The sequence below is a fragment of the Lemur catta genome, chromosome 15 (genome assembly GCF_020740605.2).
Source record: "Lemur catta isolate mLemCat1 chromosome 15, mLemCat1.pri, whole genome shotgun sequence".
In the NCBI taxonomy this organism is placed as follows: Eukaryota; Metazoa; Chordata; class Mammalia; order Primates; family Lemuridae; genus Lemur; species Lemur catta.
Window position 1 is genome coordinate 53,564,337 of NC_059142.1, and position 26,174 is coordinate 53,590,510.

Sequence of the window (26,174 nt, forward strand, 5' to 3'; positions counted from 1 at the left end):
TAAATAGTCCCAGAAATGGAAGTTATATCAAATTTTTGCAGTCTTCCTTTTCCATAACTCTACAGAAAGTTAGAGTTTTATATGCTAACAGTGTGCAGAATTCATTGACCATACATATTTCTGAAAAACAGGCCAAGGTAAGTAAGCGCAGAAACAAAAGGCTGGATTCATTTGTTTATTTAGTAAGCTTTTATTCCATAATTCAAAAGATGTTTATTGAGCAATGACTTTGTTTTAGGCATTGAGGTTCTTATTCTCCTAGGGATAGGAAGAGAAGCAGGACTTGGTTTCTGCCCTGTGGGTGGGTACTCCATTTAGCCGCAGAGTGAGGGAGTCGAGGACGTGCTTACTAAACCACCTTTGATACTGACAGAGCTTTGGAGGGAGATACTGATTCCCTGTGTTAGCTGCTCCTTGGCCTGAATACCTTAAATGCCGTCTGGTTGGACATACCAAGGTAAAAGTGAATGTCTCTGCAAATATGAGTCTGGGTGGATGGATAGTTTTATAGGGAATGGAAAGTTTTTAGTGTGGTTTAGATTCAAGGCTGGGCTGTGTAGGCAGTGCCTTATGCTGCCCACTCTATTTCAAGAACTTAAAGTATGTTGTAGATATTTTGAAAATGGTCTTATTCAGGTACTTAAATAGGAGAGACCTAGCTTAGGTTGTTACTTGGTAAGAACTTACTCCACTTTTACCTAACTTAAAAAGAATTGTTTTGTTTGAAGCCTTTATATTCTCAATTTCTTAGTACATCATAGTTCTGCAATGTACAAAGCCAGTTTTTTTTTTTAACATAGTATAATTTAAAAGTCAGTTTAGAGGTTTTCAGTGTCACTATAGAACAGATGATGGTCAGCAATTGTTTTTTCTAGAATCGTTCCTGTGTTCAGTACTTAATAGTAACAAATTCCTGGGGCCTCACATGAGACTGACTGTGGTGTGACCTAAGCAACATCTGAAGTGTTGTTTATTATAAAATGCATTAAGAGACATACTGTGTGATTTCAAGATTCTGGAAGTAATGGGATTCAGAATATAATTGAGTGGAGGAAGGGAGTAGATAAATATAAAGAATGTATTTTTAACTCATAAAGTAAAGACATTTAAAAAGCAAATATAATTGGTCACCACACATGGGTTTTGCTTCCTTTCCAGACCCTCCTATACATGACTCTCATATTAATTTTCTGAAAATGTGACTCTAGTCACGTGTTAGTGTTCCCTCCTTCCCTGTCTCCTGAAGAGGAGGGCAGGGCTGTCTGTGCTTGGTGACACACTGTCAGTGCTCAGCAGGGACTTACTGGATGAGGAAGCACCTTATCATGGTGTCGCTGCAGTGATCCCTAGCCTCCCCTCCTGCCACTTGCCTCCCCTTTGGGTTGTGGGTCCCTGCTCCCACCTGAGGTTTCCTTGCAGTCGCACTCCTGAGTTCTCTTTCCTGGGAAGCGCTCTCCCCTTCACTGACTATAAACAGACCGTTGCACACCCTGAAGCCCAGTGTAAATGCTCCTCTTGCAAAGCCTTTCGCCGTGCTGTCTCTCCACGCAGAGTGTGTACTCTTTCTGCTTCTTTCTTAATGGCACTTGCTTATTCTTGGGACACTCTCATCGATTTCATCGACTCCCTTTGCTGAACTGTTGACTTCATCTTCCCCTCCCTCCCTCCTGTAATGCCTAGCGTGGCGTAGCATACCTTTCTCAGATTGATGTAACCGTATAATGTTATGGAGAGAAGTGAGATACTTACAAGAAAACTGAGGCTGACTTTGAATGAAATTGTAGTGAAAACCCCATGTAGAGGAATTCCTGTGATACTCTGGTGCCTTCTGGGAGCTTCATGGTGACTCTTGTGATCCAAGTATTGCTTATATTAAGACAGGCAGGTCTGTTAAAGGTAAACATCAGGAAATTTCTCCACAAAGGCAGTGTTTTTAGTATGATGATATTCTGAGACTGCTTGCACCCTGTTAGAGGTAAAATCAAAGCAGTTTGGGCCATTTTCCTTAATCTTTTTAATAGCATAGATTTCTTTCTTAAGTCTGTTTTTAGTTGTGGTTAAGATAGAAAGTCACAGGACTCTCCCTCATCCCATTTTTAGTTCAGGTTGAGCATCCTAATCGGAAGTCAGAAATGCTCCAACATCCAAAACATTTTGAGCACTGACATGACACTCAAAGGAAGTACTCATTGGAGCATTTCTGATTTAGGGTTTTTGGATTTGGGATGTTCAACCAGTAAGTAAAATCCAAATATTCCAAAATCTGAAAAAAATCCCGAATCTGAAACATTTCTGGTCCCAGGCATTTTGGGTGAGAGATAACCTGTATAGCCTGAGCAAGGAATGGCATCTGTCAGTCAATGGTGGGGTCAGCCGCAGGGGCAAGCACTGAGCTTCCTTTTTCAGGTTCCTTGTTACAGCCTTCTTCCTATCCTGTGTCCTGTGGTTTCCTTTTTACATGCACCTATGAGCCATTAGATTGCTTAGGTTTTAGTGTGAATTCAGTGATGTCTATAGTGGGTAATCTTTGTAGATTGCTACAGAGTAAATTAAATCCGGTGACTATGTGCATTTCCTAAGTTTTGATAAATTATATAGCAAGTCTTTGTCTTTTTTAATTAAGTTTTAAAAATTTTGAGATAAGTGTACATTCACAATATATTAATATATTATCCACAAGGAATAACATGGAAAGATCCCATGTGCTCTTTACCCATTTCCCCCTGTGGTAGCATCTTGTAAAACTGTCAACAACATCATGCTCAGGACATGAACGTTGATACAGTCACGATGTAAAATGTTCGGCAAGTTTCCTTCTTGTTGCTTTTTTACAGCCACGTCTACTTCCCTCCTGCCCACATCCCTTCCTTAACCCCAACAACCACTAATCTGTTCTCAATTTCTATAGTTTTGCTCTTTCAAGAATGTTACGTATACAACTGGCAGACCTCTTTTGTAAAATAAATAAATAAAAATTTACATAAGTAGAATCATACAGTATATAACTGTTTAGGCTTTTTTGCTCAGCATAATTCTCCAGAGATTCATCTGAGTCTTTTCATATATCAATAGTTCATTCCTCGATGTTGTATGTGGAAATTAAAAAATAAAAAAAAACTAGGTGTGGTAGCTCATGGCTGTAACCCCAGTACTTTGGGAGGCCGAGGTGAGAGGATCACTTAAGGCTAGGAGTTTGAGGCTGCAGTGAGCTATGATTTGCTCCAGAGTGGGCAAGAGTGCAAGACCTTGTCTCTCAAGAAAACGTTCATTCTTTTTTTTTTTTTGCTGAGTAGTACTCCCTTGGTGTGGATGTTGCACAGTTTGTATAGTCATTTAATTTACTCATTGAAGGACATTTCTGAGTTGTTTCCCATTCATAGCTATTATGAGTAAAGCTGATATGAATGTTTGTGTACAGGTTTTTATGAGAACATAAGTATTCTTTCTCTGGGATAAATGTCCAGGGGTGCAGTTGCTGGGCTATATGGTAGTTGCAGGTTCGGGTTTTAAGAAACTACCTACTTGTTTTCCAGGGTGGTTGTACCATTTTACATTCTTATCAGCTATGTCTGTGTGATTCTGTTTCTCCATGTCCTTACTAGCATTTGGTGTTGTCCCTATTTTTTATGTTAGCCATTCTGATAATTGTATGGTGATACCCCTTTGTGATTTTGATTTACATTTCCCTAATAGGCATTTCTCTAATGCAGTGGGCCCCAACCTTTTTGGCACCAGGAACCGCGTTCATGGAAGAGAATTTTTCCAGGGGCGGCAGGTGGGGGTGCTGCCAGCAGTGGGAGTGATGGGGAGCAGGGTGGGAGCACAGCCCCTTAAATACAGATGAAGCTCCCCTCCCTCGCCTGCCACTCGCCTCCTGCTGTGCGGCCGGCCCCTAAGTTTCATGGAAGACAGTTTTCCACAGATGTGGGGTGGGAGTTTGCGGGGGTGGTGGCCCAGGTGGTGATGCTCGGCCCAGGGGGTTGAGGACCGCAGCTCTAGTGAACTTCTTTCACGTGCTTATTTGTCATCTCCATGTCCTCTTTGGTGAAATGTCTGTTCCTGCTGTTTGCCATTTTCTAATTGAATTTTTTTAACTGTTGAGTTTTCTTTGTTTCTTTAATTGTGGTGAAAACACAAAAATTTACCATCTTAACCATTTTTAAGTTTAGTAGTGTGTCAGAAGGCAAAATTACAACAAATTTAAAGATCTTAATTGGCTTTTATTTGTGATTCTAGAATCAGGCAACACTTCATTCTATAAAATAGAATTTCTATGCCAGTGAGCCGCTGACGCGATTGGCTTTGTAGACAGAAAAGGCTGACGAAAGCAGGAATAGAGAACAAAAAGCAGATTGGGTGTTTCAAAGTTTGTTTCCTTGTAAAGGTTAGAGCAGATGAATGATCATGCTGGCTAAAACTGGCCTGTTTGGGGGTTTGGCTATTCTCTCTCTTTCCCTCTTGATTTCTTGGAAGGTCAGATAAACACCTTAATTTTGGCTTGTTGGTAGGGAAGTTCAGCAAGGGTGACTCCGCTTTTATTTGGTCTGTTGGGCCTCGTGCAAGAGCTCAGTCCAAACCAATGGCTGCCTATAAATTTTATTTAACAATTGTTAACTATATTTACACTGATGTACAACTAACTGTTGAGTTTTGAGGGTTTTTTTGGTAGAGACAGAGTCTCACTGTATTACTCAGGCTGGTCTCGAACTACATCCTCCCCCCTCGGCCTCCCTAGTGTTGGTATTATAGGCATGAGCCGCTGTGTCCAGCCAGGAGTTTTTTGTGTGTTCTAGGTACTAGTCCTTTGTCAGATAGACATGTGGCTTGTGAATATTTTTTCTCAGTGTGTAGCTTGTTTTTTTATCCTCTTAATAGGGTTCTGTAGCAGAACAGAAGTTTTACATTTTGATGAAGTTCATTTTATCTATTTTCCTTTTCTAGATTATGATTTTGCCTAGCCCTAGATCCCCAAAATTTTCTCCTATTTTTTTCTGTTAATAAAAGTTTTAGTTTTATATTTAAGTTCATGATCCATTTTGAGTTTTTATACAAGATGAGAGGTTTAGGTCAAGGTGTTTTTTTGTTTGTTTGTTTTTTGCCTATGGATGTGCAGTTGCTCCAGTAACATGTTTAAAAGGCTGTCTTTCCTTGAGTCTCTTTGTGCCTTTGTCAAACATCAGTTGGGGCTGGCCTGAAGGTAGCGAGTTATCTCACTTGATTGTTCACAGTCAGTTACAGATTGAACTCCTTGTTTTACTGCTTTCCCCCCTCCTCGCTACTGCACTTGATGAGTAAAAAAAAAAAAAAAATTGGTTGAGCATAACTTTTTGGGTCCACATCTGGGTTCCGTATTCTGTCCCATCAGTTTCTGTCTGTTCTTCTACCACATGGTCTTGGTCACTGTAGCTGTATAGTAAACCTTGAGGCCAGTTTGAGTGATTCTTCTCAATTTATTCATCTTTTAAAAACTTGTTTTAGCTATTTTAGTTCCTTTGTATATAAATTTTAAAATAATCTTGTCTATAGCTAGAGAAGAATCTTGATCTGGGATTTTGGTGGGAATTATGTTAAACCTGTGTATCCATGTGGGAAGAACTTACAGCTTTGCTAGGTTGAGTCTTCCAATCCATGAGTGTAGAATGGTTTTTTTCTTTTTTAATGAAAGCTTCAGATGTAAAGACACAGAGAGTTGTGATGCCCCCGTTGTCATTTATTGAGAGATGCTTTTGTTGCAGGGAGAATATCAGCTGACTATCTGATTGCATCTTTGTTCAATCTTTTTTTTTTTTTTTGTTTTTTTTTTTTTAATTCACAGGCCTACGAAAGGAGGTTTCCTACATGTCCTTTGATTCCGATGTTCGTGGACAGTGACACTGTGAATGAATTCAAGAGTGAAGATGGGGCTATTCATGTCATTGAAAGGCGCTGCAAACTGGATATAGATGCACCCAGACTGTTGAAGAAGGTAACTAAAAAGGACATCTTAGAAGGCAGTCTCTCAAAAGACAAAATGAAGTTATGCCTATAGCTCCTGGTGCAGTTGGGTGTTATTGATAAACCCTTTTTCTCTTTATGTCTTTAAAGATTGCCGGAGTTGATTATGTTTATTTTGTCCAGAAAAACTCACTGAATTCTCGGGAACGTACTTTGCACATTGAGGCCCATAATGAAACGTTTTCCAATCGGGTCATCATTAACGAGCATTGCTGCTACACAGTGAGTAATCTCCGTCATTCGGCAGAAGATGGCAAGATCGTGCTGACAAGGATTGTTTGATCACTGTTTTAAACAGTGCATCGCTTCGTGTTAGAGGGCTGTTCTTCATCAGATATTGTTACTCATTTCTGACTGGTGAGATCAGGAGGGTAGCAGGTGTGGTCTCCTGCAGAATGGATTACATGGTTGTGGCAGTTCAGGCAGCCAAGTGATGCCTTGATTTGTTTTCAACCATTACTTTCATAAGCCACTTCTTTTCTGGTCCCACTGTAATACTTTAGAAATATATATTGAAGGACCAAGATGTTGTGTACCTTTAGATTAGAGCTGAGAGCATTTATTTGTCTTAGCATCTTCATTGCTTACCACCCTGGTTCAAGAATTTCTTTTACCGAATTGTTAGAGTAACTCCTGCCAGGTCTCTGTGCTTCTGCCCTTGCCCTCCTGCACGGTATCCTCAACACTGAATCCAAAGTGATCCATTTAAAGTATGTCAGATCACATCACTTCTCTGGGCTCAAAACCCTGTAATGTCTCCACAGTTCACTCAGAGAAAAAGTCCAGAGTCCTTCCCATGGCTTACACGGCTCCGCGTTCTCTCCTGATTGCATCTTTCCTGTGCCTGCCTTGGTGTGTGCAGGCCTGCAGGCCTTCCTGCTGTTCCCTGGCCATGAGGCAGGCCTCCCCCAGGGCTTGGCTCCGAGAGGCAATCCCAGGACTGCTCTGCCCAGATCTCTGCTTGACCCCCTCCCTCACTGCCTCCTCCATGAAGCCATCCCTGACTGCCCTATTTAACTCTGCAGCCTGCCGCCCATCCTGGTCCTTATAACCCTGTTAGAGCTTTTGTTTATTCCATGGCACTTATTTTCCAACAGTCATGTAGTTTCTTTTTTTTTTTTTTGAGACAGAGTGTCACTTTGTTGCCCTGGCTAGAGTGAGTGCTGTGGCGTCAGCGTAGCTAACAGCAACCTCACACTCATGGGCTCAAGCAATCCTACTGCCTCAGCCTCCTGAGTAGCTGGGACTACAGGCATGAGCCACCATGCCCGGCTAATTTTTTCTATATATATTTTAGTTGGCCAGCTAATTTGTTTCTATTTTTAGTAGAGACGGGGTCTCGCTCTTGCTCAGGCTGGTCTCGAACTCCTGACCTTGAGCGATCCACCCGCCTCGGCCTCCCAGAGTGCTAGGATTACAGGCGTGAGCCACCGCACCCGGCCAATCATGTAGTTTCTTACCTGTAATACTTACGGTTCATCCTCTGTCCCCCATCAGAGGGGAAGGGTTTTTTTTGTTGATAATGGAGGATGCACAGCACAAGTATGTTGAATGCATGAAGGAACCAGGAATGAAAATGAAGCTCTCCTTTTATAGTCATTTTTAGAATATTTTGGAAAAATTATTTGGATATCTTCATGATTTTGAATTTTGCTGTATAATTTTTTTCTGCATGGCTGGGCCCGGTGGCTCACGCCTGTAATCCTAGCACTCTGGGAGGCTGGGGTGGGAGGATCGCTTGAGATCAGGAGTTCGAGACCAGCCTGAGCAAGAGCGAGACCCCGGCTCTACTAAAAAAATAGAAAGAAATTAGCTGGACAACTAAAAATATATAGAAAACATTAGCCGGGCATGGTGGCACATGCCTGTATTCCCAGCTACTTGGGAGGCGTGGGTAGAAGGATTGCTTGAGCCCAGGAGTCTGAGGTTGCTGTGAGGTAGGCTGATGCCACAGCACTCTAGCCTGGGCAACAGAGCCAGACTCTGTCTCAAAAAAAAAAAAAAAAATTTTTTTTTTCTGCTGTTTTCATGGTAGTGACATTTTCAGTAAAATGCGTGTTTCTTCTGGTTACCAGTTAACTGAGGAGCTGACAAACAATAACGCAGTTATCAGTGTAGTTAGTGGGAATCTTTTTCTCTATTTATAGGTTCACCCTGAAAATGAAGATTGGACCTGTTTTGAACAGTCTGCGAGTTTAGATATTAAATCTTTCTTTGGTTTTGAAAGTACTGTGGAAAAAATTGCGATGAAACAATATACCAGCAACATTAAAAAAGTGAGTTGATATTGGGATTCTCTCTGAAATTATGGGTTGGCAGTCTGTTTTGGAAGGCTGGGGAGGGGGCAGCCATTGCTTAAAGAGGAAATGCTTTGACCCTGCCTGTGCCTCAGTTTCAGGTATAAGGAGTCCAGATTGCTAGTGCTGATGGAGGGAGGAGGTGCATGTAGCTGCTGGCCACAGCACTCTGCTTGGAGTTGCCGGGAAAGATAGAAGCTGGGGTACAGCAGCAGCAGCAGCAGCTAGCTTATGGCACCCCCAGGTCCCAGCCAGGGTTTGCTGGTGAGGAGTACTGTTGCACTGATGAGATTCTTACCAGGCAGGCTTGCACGGGTCCCCAGCCCTTAGATGGTTAGTTCCATCTTGCAGGGAAGACCTTCCTTTCTTGTTTGTGTGCTGCTGCTCACCGGTTATTATGGAATCATGGTTTTGAAATATATCATATGGGATTTTGAAGACTTGTTTTATTTTCAGGGTGCTGTATTAGAAAGAATTTGGGCTGAGACATAAAGCATATATTGAGTAGAAGTACAGTAAATCAGTGTTTTAAAATAGTCCTATAAAAAGTTCCATCTCTTTAGATATTATTTCCCAAACTTTAGGAGAAGAGGAAGTAAAATAGTTAAGAAAAACAAAAATGCAAAGGTGTTTGGCTTTTGTTCCCCTATTTATTTTTATAATAATTCAGTTTTATTACTGTTTTAAAAACTTGCAAGGGTTGAATTATTTTAATATTGAATATATATTTACCTTAAAATGGGTTTTGTTTTAAAGGGAAAAGAAATCATTGAATACTACCTTCGTCAGTTGGAAGAAGAAGGCATAACCTTTGTGCCCCGCTGGACTCCACCTTCTATCACACCCTCTGCGGAATCATCATCATCATCTTCATCGTGCAAGAAACAAGCAGCGGCTATGGCCATCGTCATCCCAGATGCTGCCCTTAAGGAAGGGCTGAGTGGCGAGGCCCTCGGCAGCCCTGGCGGGGCACCTGAGCCCGTGGTGGGGACTCCTGACGGTAGGTGCAGAAGGTGCTCAGTTCCGAGAGCAGGGCTAGGGCTGGATGCGGCGTCTGCTCCCTCTGCTCACGCTGCCTGCTCTGTTTCTTTGGGACGGTAGACAGCACGTAAAGAAAAGATCCAGCTTTTGTTTCTGGCCCTTGTGCTCTAGCTTATAACATACTCTTTTTATTTTTTCTTAGATTTTTTTAATAGGCAGGACGTGATACCAAGTTATTCTTTTATTGAGATTGGAAAATTATTTCTTTTCATTTACGTCAGGTGAAAGTACCTTCAGTGAATGTGAGGCAACAGTGCTCTCAGCACGGTGATAACATCACCTGACACTCTGTATGCTTTCTGTGTGCCAGGTACTGCTCTGTTCACTCAGGTAATGGTCAGGCCTTTTAGGTAGAGATGCTTAGTGTCCTCATTTTATGCACGGGTTGACTGAGGCACAGCGAACTTGAGTAACTAGCCTAGAGTCACACTGGTAGGCAGTGACCTGGCTGGGTTGAGCCCAGGTGGGCTGGCTCCAGGCCCTGTGTTTGGTGCCTGTGCTGCCTGTCATGTTTGTTAAACACATACACATGCACACAGCCTTCTTATTTTTAGTTATAGGGTAATGCCCATTGTACAGAGTTCAGAAAACATAGGAAAATAAGAAAATTCTGCCACTCAGAAGTTTTGTTAAGATACTGGTATTTCTATTTCTATACATTCTTCTCCGCAGCCGAACTATGCCATTTGTTAGCTTTCAACAGGTGGTGGGTGTGGGCAGATGGTTTAGAATACATTTTATTTTTCACCTTGTGAACTTTTTTTTGTTGTACTTACTTTGCTATCTCATTCTTCCAGCTTGTTACCTTATCATGAAAAAGATTTCTTGTATTCTTGAACATAGTAGCTCTATTCAAAATAGATTTAGATCCACTTTTATATATGTATATCATGTAGAGCCTCTCTGTATAACTTGGAATTAAACAGTCATTAAATATCTGTTATAGCCATTGTTCTATTACGTATAGTATTAAGACTTGGCAAATCAGGAAGTTGACCTGTGGTTTAGTTAGTGATTTGATCTTAAATACTATCACTGAAGTTCTCTAGGGTGTCTGGTTTAAATCTGCCATCTCTGCAGTCTCCTTCACCTCTGAGACTCTAGGAACACACATTATGTTCACTGAGCAGCAGGACTTGAGAAGTCTGAAGTGTTGTGTTCTTTGTTGTAAATAATGTCATGTGACTTACGTTCCAGACAAACTAGACGCAGACTACATCAAGAGATACCTGGGCGATTTGACCCCACTGCAGGAGAGCTGCCTTATTAGGCTTCGTCAGTGGCTCCAGGAGACCCACAAGGGCAAGGTGAGTGTTGGCACCAGCATGCGGGGGCAGTGGCCACATGAAGTCGCGGACTCTCTCGTCCTGTCCATAGTTGCTAAGAGCGAATATTCCCAATTGCCATACCTGGAAATGTTCCTTCCAAACTGAAAGTCATTGAATTTCTATCTTGTGCGTGGCATCTGAGTCCTTGGTGGCAAGTTATAACATGTACCCTTCCAAATATAATTAGCTATATTTTTCTAGACTTTACGGAGAATGATCTAGATTAATGTCAAGTTATAAAGCAATAGTGTGTCCCAAATATTCATAAATTTAAATTTTCAGAGGTTTAAAAGGAGTTCAGGGATTAGAAATGTTTGAGCTTGAATTTTGAGGTTTTTAGTGAAATTTTAGCCTCATGAGGAATTAAATTTTTATAATAAGTCTTATGTAGCAAGCAGAGGCTGATTCGTGTGTGTAGCAAGTTACTGACATTATTTAGTAAAGGGAAGCTAGGCATTGCATGTAGCCAGCCTAATCTCTAATTTTGTCAGTCCTGGTTACTGGAGACCAAATTACTATGTACTGTTCAGTACCTGTCATTGAAAAAATAACCACAGTAATAATAGCTACCATTTGTTGTGTATCATGTATTAGACCCTATTTTAAGCTTTTTATTAAATCCTCCCAACAGCTCTATGAGGTGCTGTTTTCATCATCTCTGTTTTACATATGAGGAAACTGAGGCAGAGAGAAGTAACTTGCCCAAGATCTTGCAGCAAGTGGTGGGTCAGGATTGGAACCCAGGCCTTTTGGTTCCGGAACCTACATTCGTAACCACCTCCATTTAACTGGTCCTTTCTGAGTGAAGATGATGCCACATGAGTAGGTCACGTGGTTTGAGCTGCTTTCCCAGGAGTGGGGTGGTGAGTGGGCTCCTGCTCCCACTCTCTTGGTCTCCCAGGGGACCAGCCGTCTGCACGTGGAGGCTGGTAGCCATGGAAGAAGGTACCTGACCCACACGAGACGCAGACCACGGTGTTGGTCTTGTTCTTTATTCAGGGAGGCTGACTGATCAGTTGACGGTAGTGGAATCTACAGAAGGTTCCTGTAAGTTAGGAGCACCACCACATTACCAAAACCAACGTGTTTTTGTATTCTGATTTTTTATTTAAGTGTGATACATACACAGAAAAGTGTACAGATCATAGTTCATAGATGATAGTTCATGGAATTGAAGTGTTTGCTTAAGAAATTATGTATGCCTTCACTCTATTGTGCTGAAAGTAAAATGGAATACTATAAAGATTATTCAAACTAATAATGTTGGTTTTTGAAGTGTTAAGGAAGATTTTTCTGGTAACAGCTACTTTTGAATAGCATAATAAAGCAGCTTACTGTGGATAAGAAGTGTGAGTTCTACAGTCTTATTCTCCTAGCAACTTGGAGTTTTCCCTTAGCAACTTTTAACATTGCTTGGAAACATCTTTTTCTCTTAATAGATTCCAAAAGATGAGCACATTCTTCGGTTCTTACGTGCTCGGGATTTTAACATTGACAAAGCCAGAGAGATCATGTGTCAGTCCTTGACCTGGCGGAAGCAGCACCAGGTGGACTACATTCTGGAAACCTGGGACCCTCCCCAGGTCCTTCAGGATTACTACGCGGGAGGCTGGCATCATCACGACAGAGGTGTGTATGAACATGCAGCTGTGTTCTGTCCTGTCTGTCTGGATGTGTCATTAAAGATACCCTTAGAGACGTCCTTCCATAAGTTACATGGAGCCCAGATGGGTGCATTGTCCCTCCTCACTCTCTGAATTTGGAAACTTTCCCCAGCTTGAACACGTTGACAGCAAATTTCATCATGGCCACGCTGCCATCCCACCCTGGGCGGCCAGGGAGGGGCTGTGCCTGCTGCTTCTCATGACTTGAATCGCCCTGGGAAATGACTTCACTTCCCTAGCTCAGTGGAGTTAGTTTTGACCTATTAGAAACACTGACATGTCTGTGGCAGAGTTTTTTCAGTGGCATGGTGCTAACAAAGGAACTTTTCAGTGACTTAAACCCCCACAATAGCCGTAAAAATGTTTAGCCAGGTATTTAATATTTTACATCAAAACAGTGAAGAACTTCAGTGCTGCTTTGGGGAATAAGTAAAGCATAGATGAAGGACAGTGGTACACCTAAAATGAAGATAGTTTAAATGAGAAATTTAATAAAAAGAACTTTTTTAAAAATGAGAAATTGACAGCACAGTTCCCTCGAATTGCTTTTCATATCACACCTTCAGGAAGGACCCGCACTGTCGAAGGTTCGTGCGCTGTCTGTTTCCTGGTCCACAGCGAGGGGGCCGGACAGGGTGGGATCGCGGGCACTGCAGGGCAGCCGTGAGGGGTCACCACGGACCTGGCCCCTTCTGCCTCTGCACAAGCCCTTTCAAAACTGTCTGTATTTCTGACTTAATCTTTTGTGTTTCTCCAGATAAATTGTAGCTTTATTAATTTTTACTGGCAGCATGTAATATTTATATTTACTCTGCTTTGTGACCCAACCCTTAAAGGGTTAAAAAGTTTGATAGTAAGACACTGACAAATGTGTCTTGTTAAATGTCGGGAGAAACTTTTTATAAATTTGCCTGTCAGCAAGATCTTGGGGCACAAAAAATCATTATGCTTTAAGTAGGATGGTTGTAGAGCCAGAGTCTCCTTGGATATGAAGTTCACTGGGTGGTATATACACCCCCCGGTGAATGTTACAGCACCGCCTGACCCCCATGTCAAGATGACACTCTGGATCCTCCATTAATGACAGAAAACAAGTCTTAGCTCCTTTTCAGGACTATGATCCATCTGTGTTCTTTCTGCTGCTCCCCTTTGACACTGAGTGGCAGCTGGCTAGGTTGTGCTGACTCCAGGAATACACTCTGGCCTGCAAGATCTTTTTCCCCTCTGTGTAGCTGGTCCTTGACGACAGGGCATTACATAATGAGTTAGGGTCCTCTCAGGTTCCATCCGTTAGACCTCCAGGCTATGATGAATTAGAGCCAACGTGCTGGTTGGTATGGATTTAAGGATTTCCAGGATGTTCTCATTTATCTTGGTCCTTAGAGTGAGAATTGAGGCTGGCATTTTAAAAATCTTGACATTAACTTTTTAGTAATAAACTTATGAAATAAATTATTTTTCTAAGAAGGGAAATTTTAAAAGTGCTCTATATTCATAGGAAAAGTGTGTGTGTGGATGTTCTGGTGTCCCCTGCTGTTGAAAATCAGGGGTCTTGCCCAGCCCTGGTTGTTTAAGTGAGGGGACTGTGCCCAGCCTGTGGGCAGCACAGGTGGTTCCTGCCAAGCCTGGGCGGGGGCCCCAGCTCCACTCCCCTCTCCGAAACACGGCCGTGTCCAGGACGCTGTGCAGCTGCCACGCCAGTTGCCTCTTACTCTTTCTTTTACAGTTTTTTTGGGGGAAATGTTGGACACACTACCACACACAGAAATCACAGAAGTAGGAAAGAACTTCTGAGAGTAGGAAAGAACTGCTTCTAAGGGTAGGAAAGAACTTCAGGCTCCTCTGGAATATAAGAGAACACATTTCCTTAAGGTTCTTAGAGTTGTTTCTTCAGCGTCACGGCAGGGATGGTGCTGACGATGCCCTCCCTTCCCCTCTCCCGCAGATGGGCGGCCGCTGTACGTGCTCAGGCTGGGGCAGATGGATACCAAGGGCCTGGTGCGAGCCCTCGGGGAGGAGGCCCTGCTGAGATACGTAAGTGCGTGGCTGCCGGGATGCCAGGCTGCATTTTGGCTTCACACTTCCTTTCTCTGCCAGCAGGATTGGGTTATTATAATGGATCTATTATAACAAACATGTATTGCCTTTATAGTTAGAAAGGAAACACTAATGTATTTTAAAATTTCAACAAAGGACACAAATTTATAAAAATGTTTTTCACCATGGAAGCATCAGTGAAACAGGGTACCTCTGCCCGCTGTGGAGCTGACTCTGAGCGTCTTCTTCCCTTCACTCCCATGGCACGTTGGTCCCCACGCTCTGGAGTTGTCACTCACGTCAGATCTCTTAATCCTGTTCTTTCCACTGGCACGTCCTTAATGCAGGCTCTTAGCGCCTTGTGTCTGCACTGTCGTAGAAGCCTGCTGACCTGTCCTCCCCTCACTCAGGCCACCCCTTCCTCTGCCGCAGCTGGCGTGTTTCCCCGCCCCAGAGAATAAACAAAAACTTACGGGCACATCTATAATCTCATATTCTAAAGTACCTGCTGGTGGCATTTTGTTGTATATTCTGTGAGGCCTCCTCCCCCACCAAGTGTGTTTGTGTGTGCATATGTACATATCCATACGTGCGCACGCACACACGTGAAGGTGTAGGCGGACTTCTTCCATAGGGGAAGGTTTTGCTCATGTAAATCAAGGGGCTCTCTTACGCCGAGCTGTAAGTCTGTTCTGAGACTGCCTTTTCTCTTGGCCGGTACGTGTGGTGCCACAGTGTTCCCACGCTTCACAGACACTTGTCTCCTACTCCCCCGAATGCACTTGTTCCGAAGACAGGTCCCCAGGCGGAGTCCTCCCCTGCTCATCTGGTGACTCCCCTGAACTCTTACTTCACTTCCGATAGCTGGTACCCTCGCCATAGATGTTAGTGTGTATTCTCTTTTGAGAGTAAAATGTCTTTTTTTTCGTGATGTGTTTAGTGTGTATGGATGTGAGAAAATCTAAATGACTTTCTTGGTTTACATGCTTACCTATAATACGCTGTACTAATGTCACTCTCTTTCGTAGCTTGATGCGATAGTTTCGCCCTCCTTACACTAGTCATGGTGAATCTGTGTGGCCCTTTTATGCGCAGGTTCTTTCCATAAATGAAGAAGGGCTCAGACGGTGTGAGGAAAACACAAAAGTCTTCGGTCGCCCTATCAGGTAGGCGTGGGATTTTGTTTTTCCTTTCAGCTTATTGAGAATATGAATTAAATATTTCTAGTTGATTTTTAGAACCAAAATCTGGTAGTTTACTGTTTTTCAAGGTGTTCCAAAAGGTAGAAAATAGGTAAACATGTAATATGGTCAGATATGGGGTGGTTGCTGGGTTTTGGTATGTTTTGTGCTGCTAGGCGTTGCTGTCATGTCAGTCTGGGTGGGCTGCGGCCCGCCTGCTTGGCCTACGTGGTCCTCAGGAGCCCAGCCTGCAGGCTGTTTGCTTGTTTGTTTTTGCCTCCCGCTCCCCAAAATTATTCTGTATTTTTGGACCACACTTCTAGTTACTGTTAACTGTTTTGAAAATGTGCAGTGATTCAGAGGTTGACATTGAGCAGGGTATATAGGTGGTTCACTGGCGTGTGAGTTCCATGAGGGCAGGGGTTTTGAGGGTTTTTTCCTCACTGCTATTTTCTCAGTTCCTGAGACAGCACTCTGCTCAATAAATATTTGTTGAAGAATAGCTCATTGCAGGCCGGGCGCGGTGGCTTACGCCTGTAATCCTAGCACTCTGGGAGGCCGAGGCGGGTGGATCGCTCGAGGTCAGGAGTTCGAGACCAGCCTGAGCAAGAGTGAGACCCCGTCTCTACTAAAAATAGAAAGAAATTATCTGGCCAATTAAAATATATATAGAAAAAATTAGCCGGGCATGGTGGCGCATGCCTGTAGTCCCAGCTACTCGGGAGGCTGAGGCAGTAGGATTACTTAAGCCCAGGAGTTTGAGGTTGCTGTGAGCTAGGCTGACGCCACGGCACTCACTCTAGCTAGGGCAACAAAGTGACACTCTGTCTCAAAAAAAAAAAAAAAAAGAATAGCTCATTGTAGTTCCAACACCGTGCATGTTAAAATGCCAGATGTGTGCCCTGTCGACAGCAGGGCAGGGGAGTGGCTTAGCATGTCTAGGACAGCATGCTGGCCTTGCTTGCTGGATCACTGAGCGTGTCTGAGAGAGATTTTTATTCATTGTCAATCAGCCATTGATTGCTTTGATATTTCAAGGATTAGTCCTACCATACTGATTCTAGTGTTTTACTCAAGTGGATATAAAGAGAGTTCATATCACTATACTTGTTACAAAACTGATATATATTTGGAAATGGCTATCAATGACAAAAAAGAAAATAAATACAGGACCCAGTTTGCTAAATATGCCGTCTATTGAATAAAACACTCTCTGGGCAACCTGCAGTTCGTGGACCTGCCTGGTGGACCTGGAGGGGCTGAACATGCGCCACCTGTGGAGGCCGGGAGTGAAAGCCCTGTTGCGCATCATCGAGGTGGTGGAGGCCAACTACCCCGAGACGCTGGGCCGCCTGCTCATCCTCCGGGCGCCCAGGGTGTTTCCTGTCCTCTGGACGCTGGTGGGTGTGGGGCCTGTTTCGTGGTAACTGTTAGCATCTCCAGCCATTCAGAAAGCAGATGTGCACGCATTCATGTGCGCGTGTCTGTGACCTTATGTCTTAACTGGTTAGGAAAAAGCAAGCATGAGAAGAGAAAATATTTCAAATTGTTTAAGAGGAGAACAGAAGCAAGATTTTTCTGAGTGTCCTAATGCCATGCAAATAGACCTTACAGAAAAGTTTATCAAACTAGAAGTCCCCACCCCCCACCATCCTACTCATAATATCACATTGTAATTTTAATCTTTGAAAATCAGACAGCAAAGCAAACATGACTACATGGTCTTTTCTCCTCCCGTATAGGTTAGTCCATTCATTGATGACAACACCAGAAGGAAATTCCTCATTTATGCAGGAAATGACTACCAGGGTCCTGGAGGCCTGCTGGATTACATCGATAAAGAGATTATTCCAGATTTCCTGAGTGGGGAGTGCATGGTACGTATCAGGCGTGGCACTGCACAATTGGCTACTTATAGGGTAGGAGAGGTGAGTGTTGGTTTGCACAAATAATAGTGAGAACTTTTAGTTTGGATTGTTTTTGTTTTGTTTTGTTTTTCTTGGCCGTCATCTCTGTGATCCAGGGTTAAACCAAAGAGAACCATTTAGATAATTGATAATACACATTTCTTCATTATTAAATACCAAAGAGAATTTGTTTTAGAATCTAATATAATTGTAGCTTGCTTTGTTCACACAGTTTTGTGTGTGAATCAGATCTTGTACCTGTTTTAGAGGAGCTGTGCATTAAAAAGATACTATTAAAATCAAATCAGTTCTCAAGATTTCTCCCTTGACAATAAATAAATCAAAATAACATTTTTAAAGTGAAAAAAGTAAGGGAAGGGTTTCTCTTTCATGTAAGTTTGGAGTTTTTAATACATTGAGTCAGTGGAGGCAAAGGCCTCCACTTCCATGCCCTGTGCTATGAGAAGCTGAGAGCCCTGGGGCCCTACAGCCACGGCACACGTCGAGCCGTGGGAGGGCTAAAGGCACTGAAGCTGTAGTGGTCCAAATGGAGTGCACCGTGGTGTGCAGTGGCAGCTAAAGCCAGCAGGGAATCATGGCTCTTATCAGAAAGATCTTCAGTCATCCTTCATGCAAAGTTAGCTTTTTGAGATTTGTACCCACTGGATTCTACTCATGTATTTAGCTAATGAATTGGGCTTTCAGGGGAATCTTTCTGAATGGTTAGAGAAATTTAGAAAATATACGAGATTAGCTCTCAGCTCATCTGTTCTGGTTTGAGGAAATTCCAGGCATAATCACGGCACAATGCAAAGAGCAAGTAAATTATAGGACTAACTTACCGAGTGCCCGTAAGATAAACCACGGGGTCAGGTTTGTAGAAACCCATGAACTGCTATCATTATAGAAGAAACTCCCTGCTTTTGCTCCTTCTAACCATGCCTAGAAGAGCTGAGCTAGAGCAGGAGACTCAACTCACAGTGCAACATGCCTGTCTGTGTCCCGGGCTGACCCCTGTGACACACTGGTGAGTGAGGGTGTTTATAATTGATTCCCAGCTCTCCTGAACTGCTCTTCCGGCTGAGTGTTGAAGAGGAGGCCATTCACTTCCGCTTCCTGTGGCTAGAGGGTGTTTAACCACTATTCAGTCCTGTATTTTTCTAACATTTTGTCATTGCTGTGACATTTTCCATTCATGCTGCTCTAAAAGCTGAAGACTATGTTTATTTTCCACACAGTTGCCTCCCAGGGCTGATAACATAGGCAGTACTTGGATTTTATGAACTTGAGTGTGAAGTCATTGTATCAAGGTCATTTAAGGAAATTTATGGTATATACAAATTCTGATTCAACTTCACCTAATTCAAGCAAATGCAAAAGAAATTCACCTTTATTAGTTTTTTGCTGGTGTTACAGACCAGTCATTTGACTTGGATTAGACACAAAGCTGTATTCATTGATTATATATGTTGACTGTAATTTCATATCATGAAAGTAATGCCTGTGGCTGAGAATAAAACTTTTTCTTAAAATAATGATTTTCCTTTACGGCACAATGTAAATACTTCTAATTCTTGTATCAACCAGCTTTCATAATTGCATCCAGTGCCTCATGCATATTAGTACAGATTCTGTGGTCAGTCTGCCTCAACTGTTCACATTTATTCAAAGTAAAACACATGTATTTAAGTGGTTTTTAGGAACTATATTGCTCAGTGGTACAGAATATTTTACCACCTTGCCAATGTTTTCCATTTCTAGGCAGATGCCAGGGGTTGGGCGCGTTGGAGGGTGCTGGCTGGCACGTTGGCTGGCACGTCTGGGCTCCATGGGGTTGGTTTGCATTTGCACAGCTCTCACGGCCATGTTTTCCTTGGCAGTGTGAAGTGCCAGAGGGCGGACTGGTCCCCAAATCTCTGTACAGGACTGCAGAGGAACTGGAGAACGAGGACCTCAAGCTCTGGACTGAGAGCATCTACCAGTCAGCGAGTGTGTTCAAAGGGGCCCCGCATGAGGTACTCCCACCCCTCCCCACAGTGGTCTGCAGCCGCCTTCCTGCCGGGGCTTCCTTCAACAGTCAGCTCTTCTTTCTGGTCTTTGTCTTTGGACTTCCACTGACACTTGATACTGAGTTTCAGTCCATGTCAGCGTGGGAGAGCGGGGCTCTCGGAGTAGAAGGCAGCTGTGGCCCGTCGGCTCACTCAGACCTGGCGAGGAAATCTGACCCTCGACCACCTCCCGACCTCCTGTTACACTTGGTTTATTTAATGGTTATAGAGAACAAGTTTCATTTGCTATTTTTCCTTGATTGGGTTTTGGTTATTTATGTTTTTTAAGGAATTTGCTGGTTTTTGTGTCTTATGGAGCGAGGAGAAACAGCACGTCTCTGTTGCCTTCTTGCTGTCACATTGTGGTGCAGAAGCAAGAGTGTTCCTGGGTTTCTATGCACCATGTGCCGTGCTACAGCGTCATGAATGACCTTAAGCTGTAGGACCCACAGTGGGATCACCCTTCTCAGCTCTAGGGCAAGGTTTGTGGCTCGGAGTGGTTGGAGAGGACGGTGGCGCTTTGTACCGAGCAGGTGTTGGTGAGAATGTGGTGCTGGCTTGGCTGCTAGTGGTAGCCAGGAGACGACCCCTTTCCCGCCCTCTGCCCCGGCAGCACCGGCTTGGGGCATCACTGCTGCAGTCGGTGCCTCCCTGTGGCCAACCCGACACTTGTGGGGCAGGTGGACAAGGGAATACTGTTGCCATGATTTGAACAAGCAGAGACAAAGTTGGTGTGCCCTGCTCATCGGGCCTATAGGGGGAGTCTCAAAGTTCGTAACTGTCTGGAGGATTATGTGTATTAATTTTGCACTTGGAGGGCAGGCTCAACAAGGCAGAGTGCTTGCTTGTTGTTTACGAGTAACTGTCAGTCTTGTCCATGTTTGAAGAACTCAGGGGCACTGCGTGTCCTCTGTGAGTCATGGAGTGTCTGCAAACATGAAAATGGTAACAACTTCAGTTCTGCTTTGGGGATTATTCAAACCACAGATCCAAGAAAGCAATACACCTAAAATGAAGGCTGAATTAAATGTCCCCACTGTGAATGCAGGAAGGAAATGCCTGTCAGAATGGGGGACAAGGTCTCAGGACAGATCTGCCCTGGGGAGCCACTTTGCCGGAGATAATTGGGTGTGCCATGTAGTGCCACCCGCTGTTCTTGAATCTATTTAAGGACGTTTGGATGTGGTGTTTTAATGGTGAGAAGTGGCAGTGGTAGGATTGAAGAAGGTGTCTGGCGTGCAGAGCAGCGAGTGCAGAGGGCACGGTGGGTGCCGGCGGAGGTGACAGGCAGCTGCAGGGGCGAGGGCAGGGCCTGCTCCTCTGCTTCCTTAGGTGGGGAGTTTGCAGTGACTATAGAACTGTGTGCAGCTGCTTTTAATCCTCACATCCCTCCCACACTAATCTTTTGAAACTATTAACTTTGATCATTCCCTGCTGGGAAGCGTCTGTCAGCACAGCGTAAGTTCAGGTTTTAGATTGGCACTCCACAGCTGGGCCGTTTCCCACCCCTGCCCCCACAAGGGCCTAGATCACCCCTCGCTCGGGCAGGCCCATGCCTTGCTCCGGCCTCACCCATGGCTCAGAACGCTGCCCCGTGTGGCTCCTCTGCCTGCTGTTTACTTAGCTTCCGCCTTCTCTGGGGCCTTCTGGGGCTCTGCAGCTGAGAGCAGTCCGCTGAGCCCTCACGTGCACAGTGCTGCTGTGCTGTGCTGTTAAGACCCAGTCTCTTGGAATGCTGTCTGAAGGTCATGTACTGGAAACGTCTGGACTGTGGGTGTAGAGCACACACAGAACCTGGTACACGAACACACGTAGCAGGAACCACTGGTTGTAAGAATGAAAAGAGTGAGTGGGAAGGCTGGATGGTCATGGTCGAGTGACTGACTGTGTAGAGAGACCTGCCCACAGGGATCTGGGCCCGGCCAGCCCCCCCAGCTCATACACATCTGGACTGAGAAGCCCCTGGAGGGGACGATGTTGTCACAGCATCAGTGTGGGGCTCATGCCCATGGATCTCGGTTGTCTGATACAGTCTCTCTTTCCAGATTCTCATTCAGATTGTGGATGCCTCTTCGGTGATCACTTGGGATTTTGATGTATGCAAAGGGGACATTGTCTTTAACATCTATCACTCCAAGAGATCACCACAGCCACCCAAAAAGGACTCTCTGGGGGCCCACAGCATCACTTCTCCAGGCGGGAACAACGTGCAGCTCATAGACAAGATCTGGCAGCTGGGCCGTGACTACAGCATGGTGGAGTCGCCCCTCATCTGCAAGGAAGGAGAAAGCGTGCAGGTAACACCATGCCTCTGAGTTCTCTGCAGCGGGCGACTGGCTCGAGAAGAGTCTTTTCTCTTCATTCCTTCAAGAAGCCTGTGTGGCTTCTCGAGGTGCTGTCCGTCTGTGGAGAGCCCTTCGGTGTGGCCAGTGGGAGTTCTGCTTCTTGACAGCCCGAATGGCTCTGGAAGCCCAGTGAGTCTTAGAAGAAAAAGAGCTCAAGCCTAAGCAGTGGTTTTGGACAGAATCCATGACTTGTATCTAAAGCACATGAATTTTCTCAAAAGCAACATGTGACAGGAAGGAAAGAGCATTATATGCACATAGACAGCTGGGTTTCAGAAGGCTCCACTGAGACATAATTTGACCGTGTTGTGTTTGTCTTTTTCAAAGGAAAATCACACTAAATAGAAGTGAGAGGAACAAGTACTTAGAGAACTATTAACTCTCATTACCAAACATTCTAATTTGTTTAAAAATGCTGTCAGTTCATTTTTAACATTTTGGCCAGTTATTTTGAGTGCTTGTGCTCAAACGGTAGTTCTCGGAGTGTTTTTGGCCTTCATAATAGATGCATAATTTTGCTGCCTTTACAGTTTTCAAGGATAAGCCTGTCAGTGTTGCAGTGGTCTTAGATGCAGATTAAGAGAGAATGTTTTATCCAGTTTTTAAAATAATGAACATTTTAAGCTGTATTATCACAGTTTTTAAATCCAAAATTAATGGAGAAAGTAATTTTCATAGATGGACTGTAGATTGACATCCTTTTAACCCAGAATATGCTGGTAGGTGATTGGAAGCACATCAGAGAAGAACTGCCTGGTCCAGAGGACCTCTGCTGAGTCCCTGAGCCCACGCGGAGGGCCCCTCCAGAGCTCTGCCACCCGCCAGGCTCCTGCTTCCGCGTGGTCTTCCTCCTCGTGGGGGCGTGGCCTCACCAGGGCGGCAGACACAGAGTCTGTCCCTGTGGCCTTCCCAGCACAGGCAGAGCCTTGCCACGTTCAGTAGGTGGAAGGACGTTGTTGAATTCCTGGTAGTGAACCCAGGTAGCGGGTCCTTGCTCCTGTCGAGATGGGCACATACTACTGTTAAATAATGAGTCTCAGAGACACCTGCCCTTGGCAGTGCTCAGTCCACTTTAGGATTGGGATCCAAGGAAGTCTTCCTCAGCTGCCACTGCCTTGCTTGTTTTAGGGCTCACATGTGACCAGGTGGCCGGGCTTCTACATTCTGCAGTGGAAATTCCATAGCATGCCCGCGTGTGCCGCAACCAACCTGCCCCGGGTGGACGACGTGCTGGCCTCCCTGCAGGTCTCTTCTCACAAGTGTAAAGTGATGTACTACACTGAAGTGATCGGCTCTGAGGATTTCAGGTACGGCTCCCTTGCCACAGCTGCTGCTGCGAGAGCCAGGTGTGGTCCGAAGGAGGCTGCAGTTCTGCGCCGTGTACAGGGTCAACAGTGACAGCAGGGCCTAGATACACTCAGGGAGTGGCTTTGGGGTCATCTGTTGATGCTAAGAGTCCTCGCACATGTGCCGCGGGAGAGTGTCAGGGAGGTGGGGCAGACTTGGCTTCTGCTTGCTTTGCGATGTCCGTGCATAGGCCATGAGAAGCCGCTCCCCAGGTGGGACACTCACAACCCACCCCCACTTTCTAAGTGCTGACGGGGACACAGTGGCGCGGGCGGAGAGCAGGATGGGCTGGGAAGTCCAGAAGGCAGTGTGGGCAGGTGGGCTACTTACAGGTGGGTCCTCACGCCTTGTCCCCTCCCTGTGCTGTTTGCAGAGGTTCGATGACCAGCCTGGAGTCCAGCCACAGTGGGTTCTCCCAGCTGAGTGCTGCCACCACCTCCTCCAGCCAGTCCCACTCCAGCTCCATGATTTCCAGGTAGTGCCACGACGCCTGTGCCTAGTGTGCGGAGGGGATGGCCACGCCTGCTTGGACAGCCAGCCACGCTCCACCCGCCCACCCAGCGGCGACATTGTGCAGACTCCTCACCTCTAGATAGCAGATAGCTCTCCAGGTGGTTAATGTAGTCATTTTATCCCAAAGCTATCTTGACAGGTAGTTTTAACTCTAACCCTAACTTTAACTCAATAGCCATAGATTTTGTATACAGTGTGCACAAAATCAAACCAGAGCACAAGGGCTCTCTTGAAAAAAAAGTAGTTTATATACCAATTAAGAGATTAACTTTATCTCAAATATTGATGCAAAAAATTTTTCCAACAAACTCTGCATTGTCCATTAGTGGGTGAATTCCTGTTACATCCTCCAGAGCTGAGTCCCACCTCCTCCCACGGAGAAGAAGCTGCCACTTTGTTTCCCCTAAACTGCATCGTAGTCCTCACGTGTCCTTGCCGTTAGTCGAGATGGTCTGTGAATTTAGTGACAGCCCTCAAGGTCCCTCCTCTGAGAATTCAGAGGCAGCCTGCAGAGCACCCCGTCCCACGGCCCCATCCCCTCACTGTCCTGAAGTGGGTGCTGGGGGCTCAGGAGGGACTCCCCGCGACTCCAGGAAAATGCCGCCATCATTAAACATTACTTTCTCTTTCCTCCTTTTCAAATCTCTGATATTTTTCAGAGCAGGATTTTTCTGTGTAGGGGATTCTTTCCCTTTTTTCTTCTGTGTCACTCTTAACTGCAGCATGTTACGAATGCATTGTAGATCATCTCCTCTGTGCTCTCTAGTGGCTTTCTGCCCTCAGAGCACAGGTGGCCCTTCCAGTCGCTGGAAGGGAATTTTGGAAACAGAGTAAGTCACGCTTGCCATGTCAACACTGCGCAGTGCTGGTTCTAGCTAACCATTACATGCCCGCGTGGCCACTCGGGTGGCGCGTGGCTTGTAGGAGCCCTGCTTCTTTGTGTATGGAAATTGTGGGCTGTGTGTGTGCGTGTGAGCGAGCGTGTGCCTGTTCGTGTGTGCACACGCATGGCCGTGGGTGCTGGTGGGGAGGGGCAAATAGGAACTTCGGTCAAGTCACAAAGGATTCTTCATAGAAGCAAATCAGAGTGTGGGGTTAGTTTGCCTTTTACATTTGTTTTGATTCCCGATGACAAAGCTGCTCTATCTTGTATAGGCCCTCATTTTGTTTTTCAGCTTTTTATGGGAAAAGCAGGTTATTTGTGAATCTGTCCAGAAATTGCATAGGGGAAGCCTCCATGATAAAGACATGTGATGTGTGTTTTTGTGTATGGCTGTGCTTTTAAAGGCTGTGCTTTTAAAGATATGTGCCAAAACCTACACAGCCATCATCTGTGTGCATGGTGGGCACATACATGCTAGATTGCATGTCTTAGCTCCACTCTGAAGGTGCTAGGTGGGTGCTGTGTGACCACAGAGCTGTGTGGATGCCATGTGACCCGTGGGGGTGTTGGGAGGGCTGGGCTGAGACCAAGAAGCCCCTCACCTGTCAGGTGAGCCCTCATGGCTGCCTGCACACTGAAGACGTTCCTGGGCCTGTCCTGGGATTGCCTGCCTTTCTGGACCACAGCGATGCATTTCCTTTCAGAGGGTGGGCTCCTTGTTGCCATGGAAGCCCGTCTCCCAAAAGCACTGCAGGGTTAGTCAGTGCCTCTGTGCCGATGGCACTCGTGCTTCCTGTTTCCAAATTATAAGGACCTGAAGACGGTCCCCTGCTTTCTCTTTCTTCTCTCTTTCTCTGTGTCTCAGATGGCGATTTTGCTGACAGCTGCCAAGAAAACGCTCCACTCAACAGTCCTCATGTGCCCAGAGATGTTTATAGAACTATTTGAATTGCAGCAATCCCCCCCACCCCCAGGCTGAAGATCTGTTCTTTTAAGTTGATTCAGGAGTGGCTCTGTTTTACCCCATAGAGTCCAGTGCATCTTTAAGAGTTCAAAGCACATGACTGCACAAATGCTCACAGGGTTTACTCTTGAGTAATGCACCACCTCATTCTCCTTGTAAGGAAATTACGGGGCATCTATGGTCTGAGTATGCGGTTTGCGTTACATCTCTCTACTTTTATTACCTTGCCACTCTTTTAAAATGCTGCTGTCATTTCCCTTTTTTTCAGTACTAATGATTCTTTGGTTTTCCCTCTATTACTAGTGTCTTAATTCACTTTCCTTCCTAAATTCATTATTTGCATATCAAATTCTGTAAATGTTTTGTAAACATATTACCTCACTCTTGGTAATACAATACTGATAGTCTTTAAAAGATTTTTTTATTGTTATCTATAATAAATGTGAACTGTTTAAAGAAAAAAGGGTCTTTTTCTTGTTGTGAAATGGGAGTCTCCCTTGAAAGTTTGAAATTCCTAGGGGACTTAGAGATTGAAGAAAGAAGAGAGCTTCGGAAGCCAGAGTACTGGTATTCTGGAAGTTCGAGAAGAGTGTTTAGCTTGTGCAGGACTGTGTTTTACAGGCAA

At 44.8% G+C, this 26,174-nt stretch overlaps 1 protein-coding gene across 1 annotated transcript in view; it reads left to right on the forward strand.

Annotated features, from left to right (window-relative positions):
• SEC14L1 (SEC14 like lipid binding 1) overlaps positions 1 to 26,012 on the forward strand; it is a 51,476-nt gene extending 25,464 nt beyond the window's left edge. Inside the window, exons 3-17 of the mRNA XM_045569537.1 lie at positions 5,816 to 5,965; positions 6,085 to 6,216; positions 8,142 to 8,270; positions 9,048 to 9,291; positions 10,530 to 10,639; positions 12,100 to 12,289; positions 14,270 to 14,358; positions 15,457 to 15,527; positions 16,771 to 16,942; positions 17,285 to 17,419; positions 19,330 to 19,464; positions 21,543 to 21,794; positions 22,971 to 23,149; positions 23,563 to 23,664; positions 25,451 to 26,012. Of these exons, the coding sequence (XP_045425493.1) occupies positions 5,816 to 5,965; positions 6,085 to 6,216; positions 8,142 to 8,270; positions 9,048 to 9,291; positions 10,530 to 10,639; positions 12,100 to 12,289; positions 14,270 to 14,358; positions 15,457 to 15,527; positions 16,771 to 16,942; positions 17,285 to 17,419; positions 19,330 to 19,464; positions 21,543 to 21,794; positions 22,971 to 23,149; positions 23,563 to 23,664; positions 25,451 to 25,466 (2,106 nt within the window). The 3' untranslated portion in view covers positions 25,467 to 26,012. The remainder of the gene's footprint in view (positions 1 to 5,815; positions 5,966 to 6,084; positions 6,217 to 8,141; positions 8,271 to 9,047; positions 9,292 to 10,529; positions 10,640 to 12,099; positions 12,290 to 14,269; positions 14,359 to 15,456; positions 15,528 to 16,770; positions 16,943 to 17,284; positions 17,420 to 19,329; positions 19,465 to 21,542; positions 21,795 to 22,970; positions 23,150 to 23,562; positions 23,665 to 25,450) is intronic.
• The last annotated feature ends 162 nt before the right edge of the window (positions 26,013 to 26,174 follow it).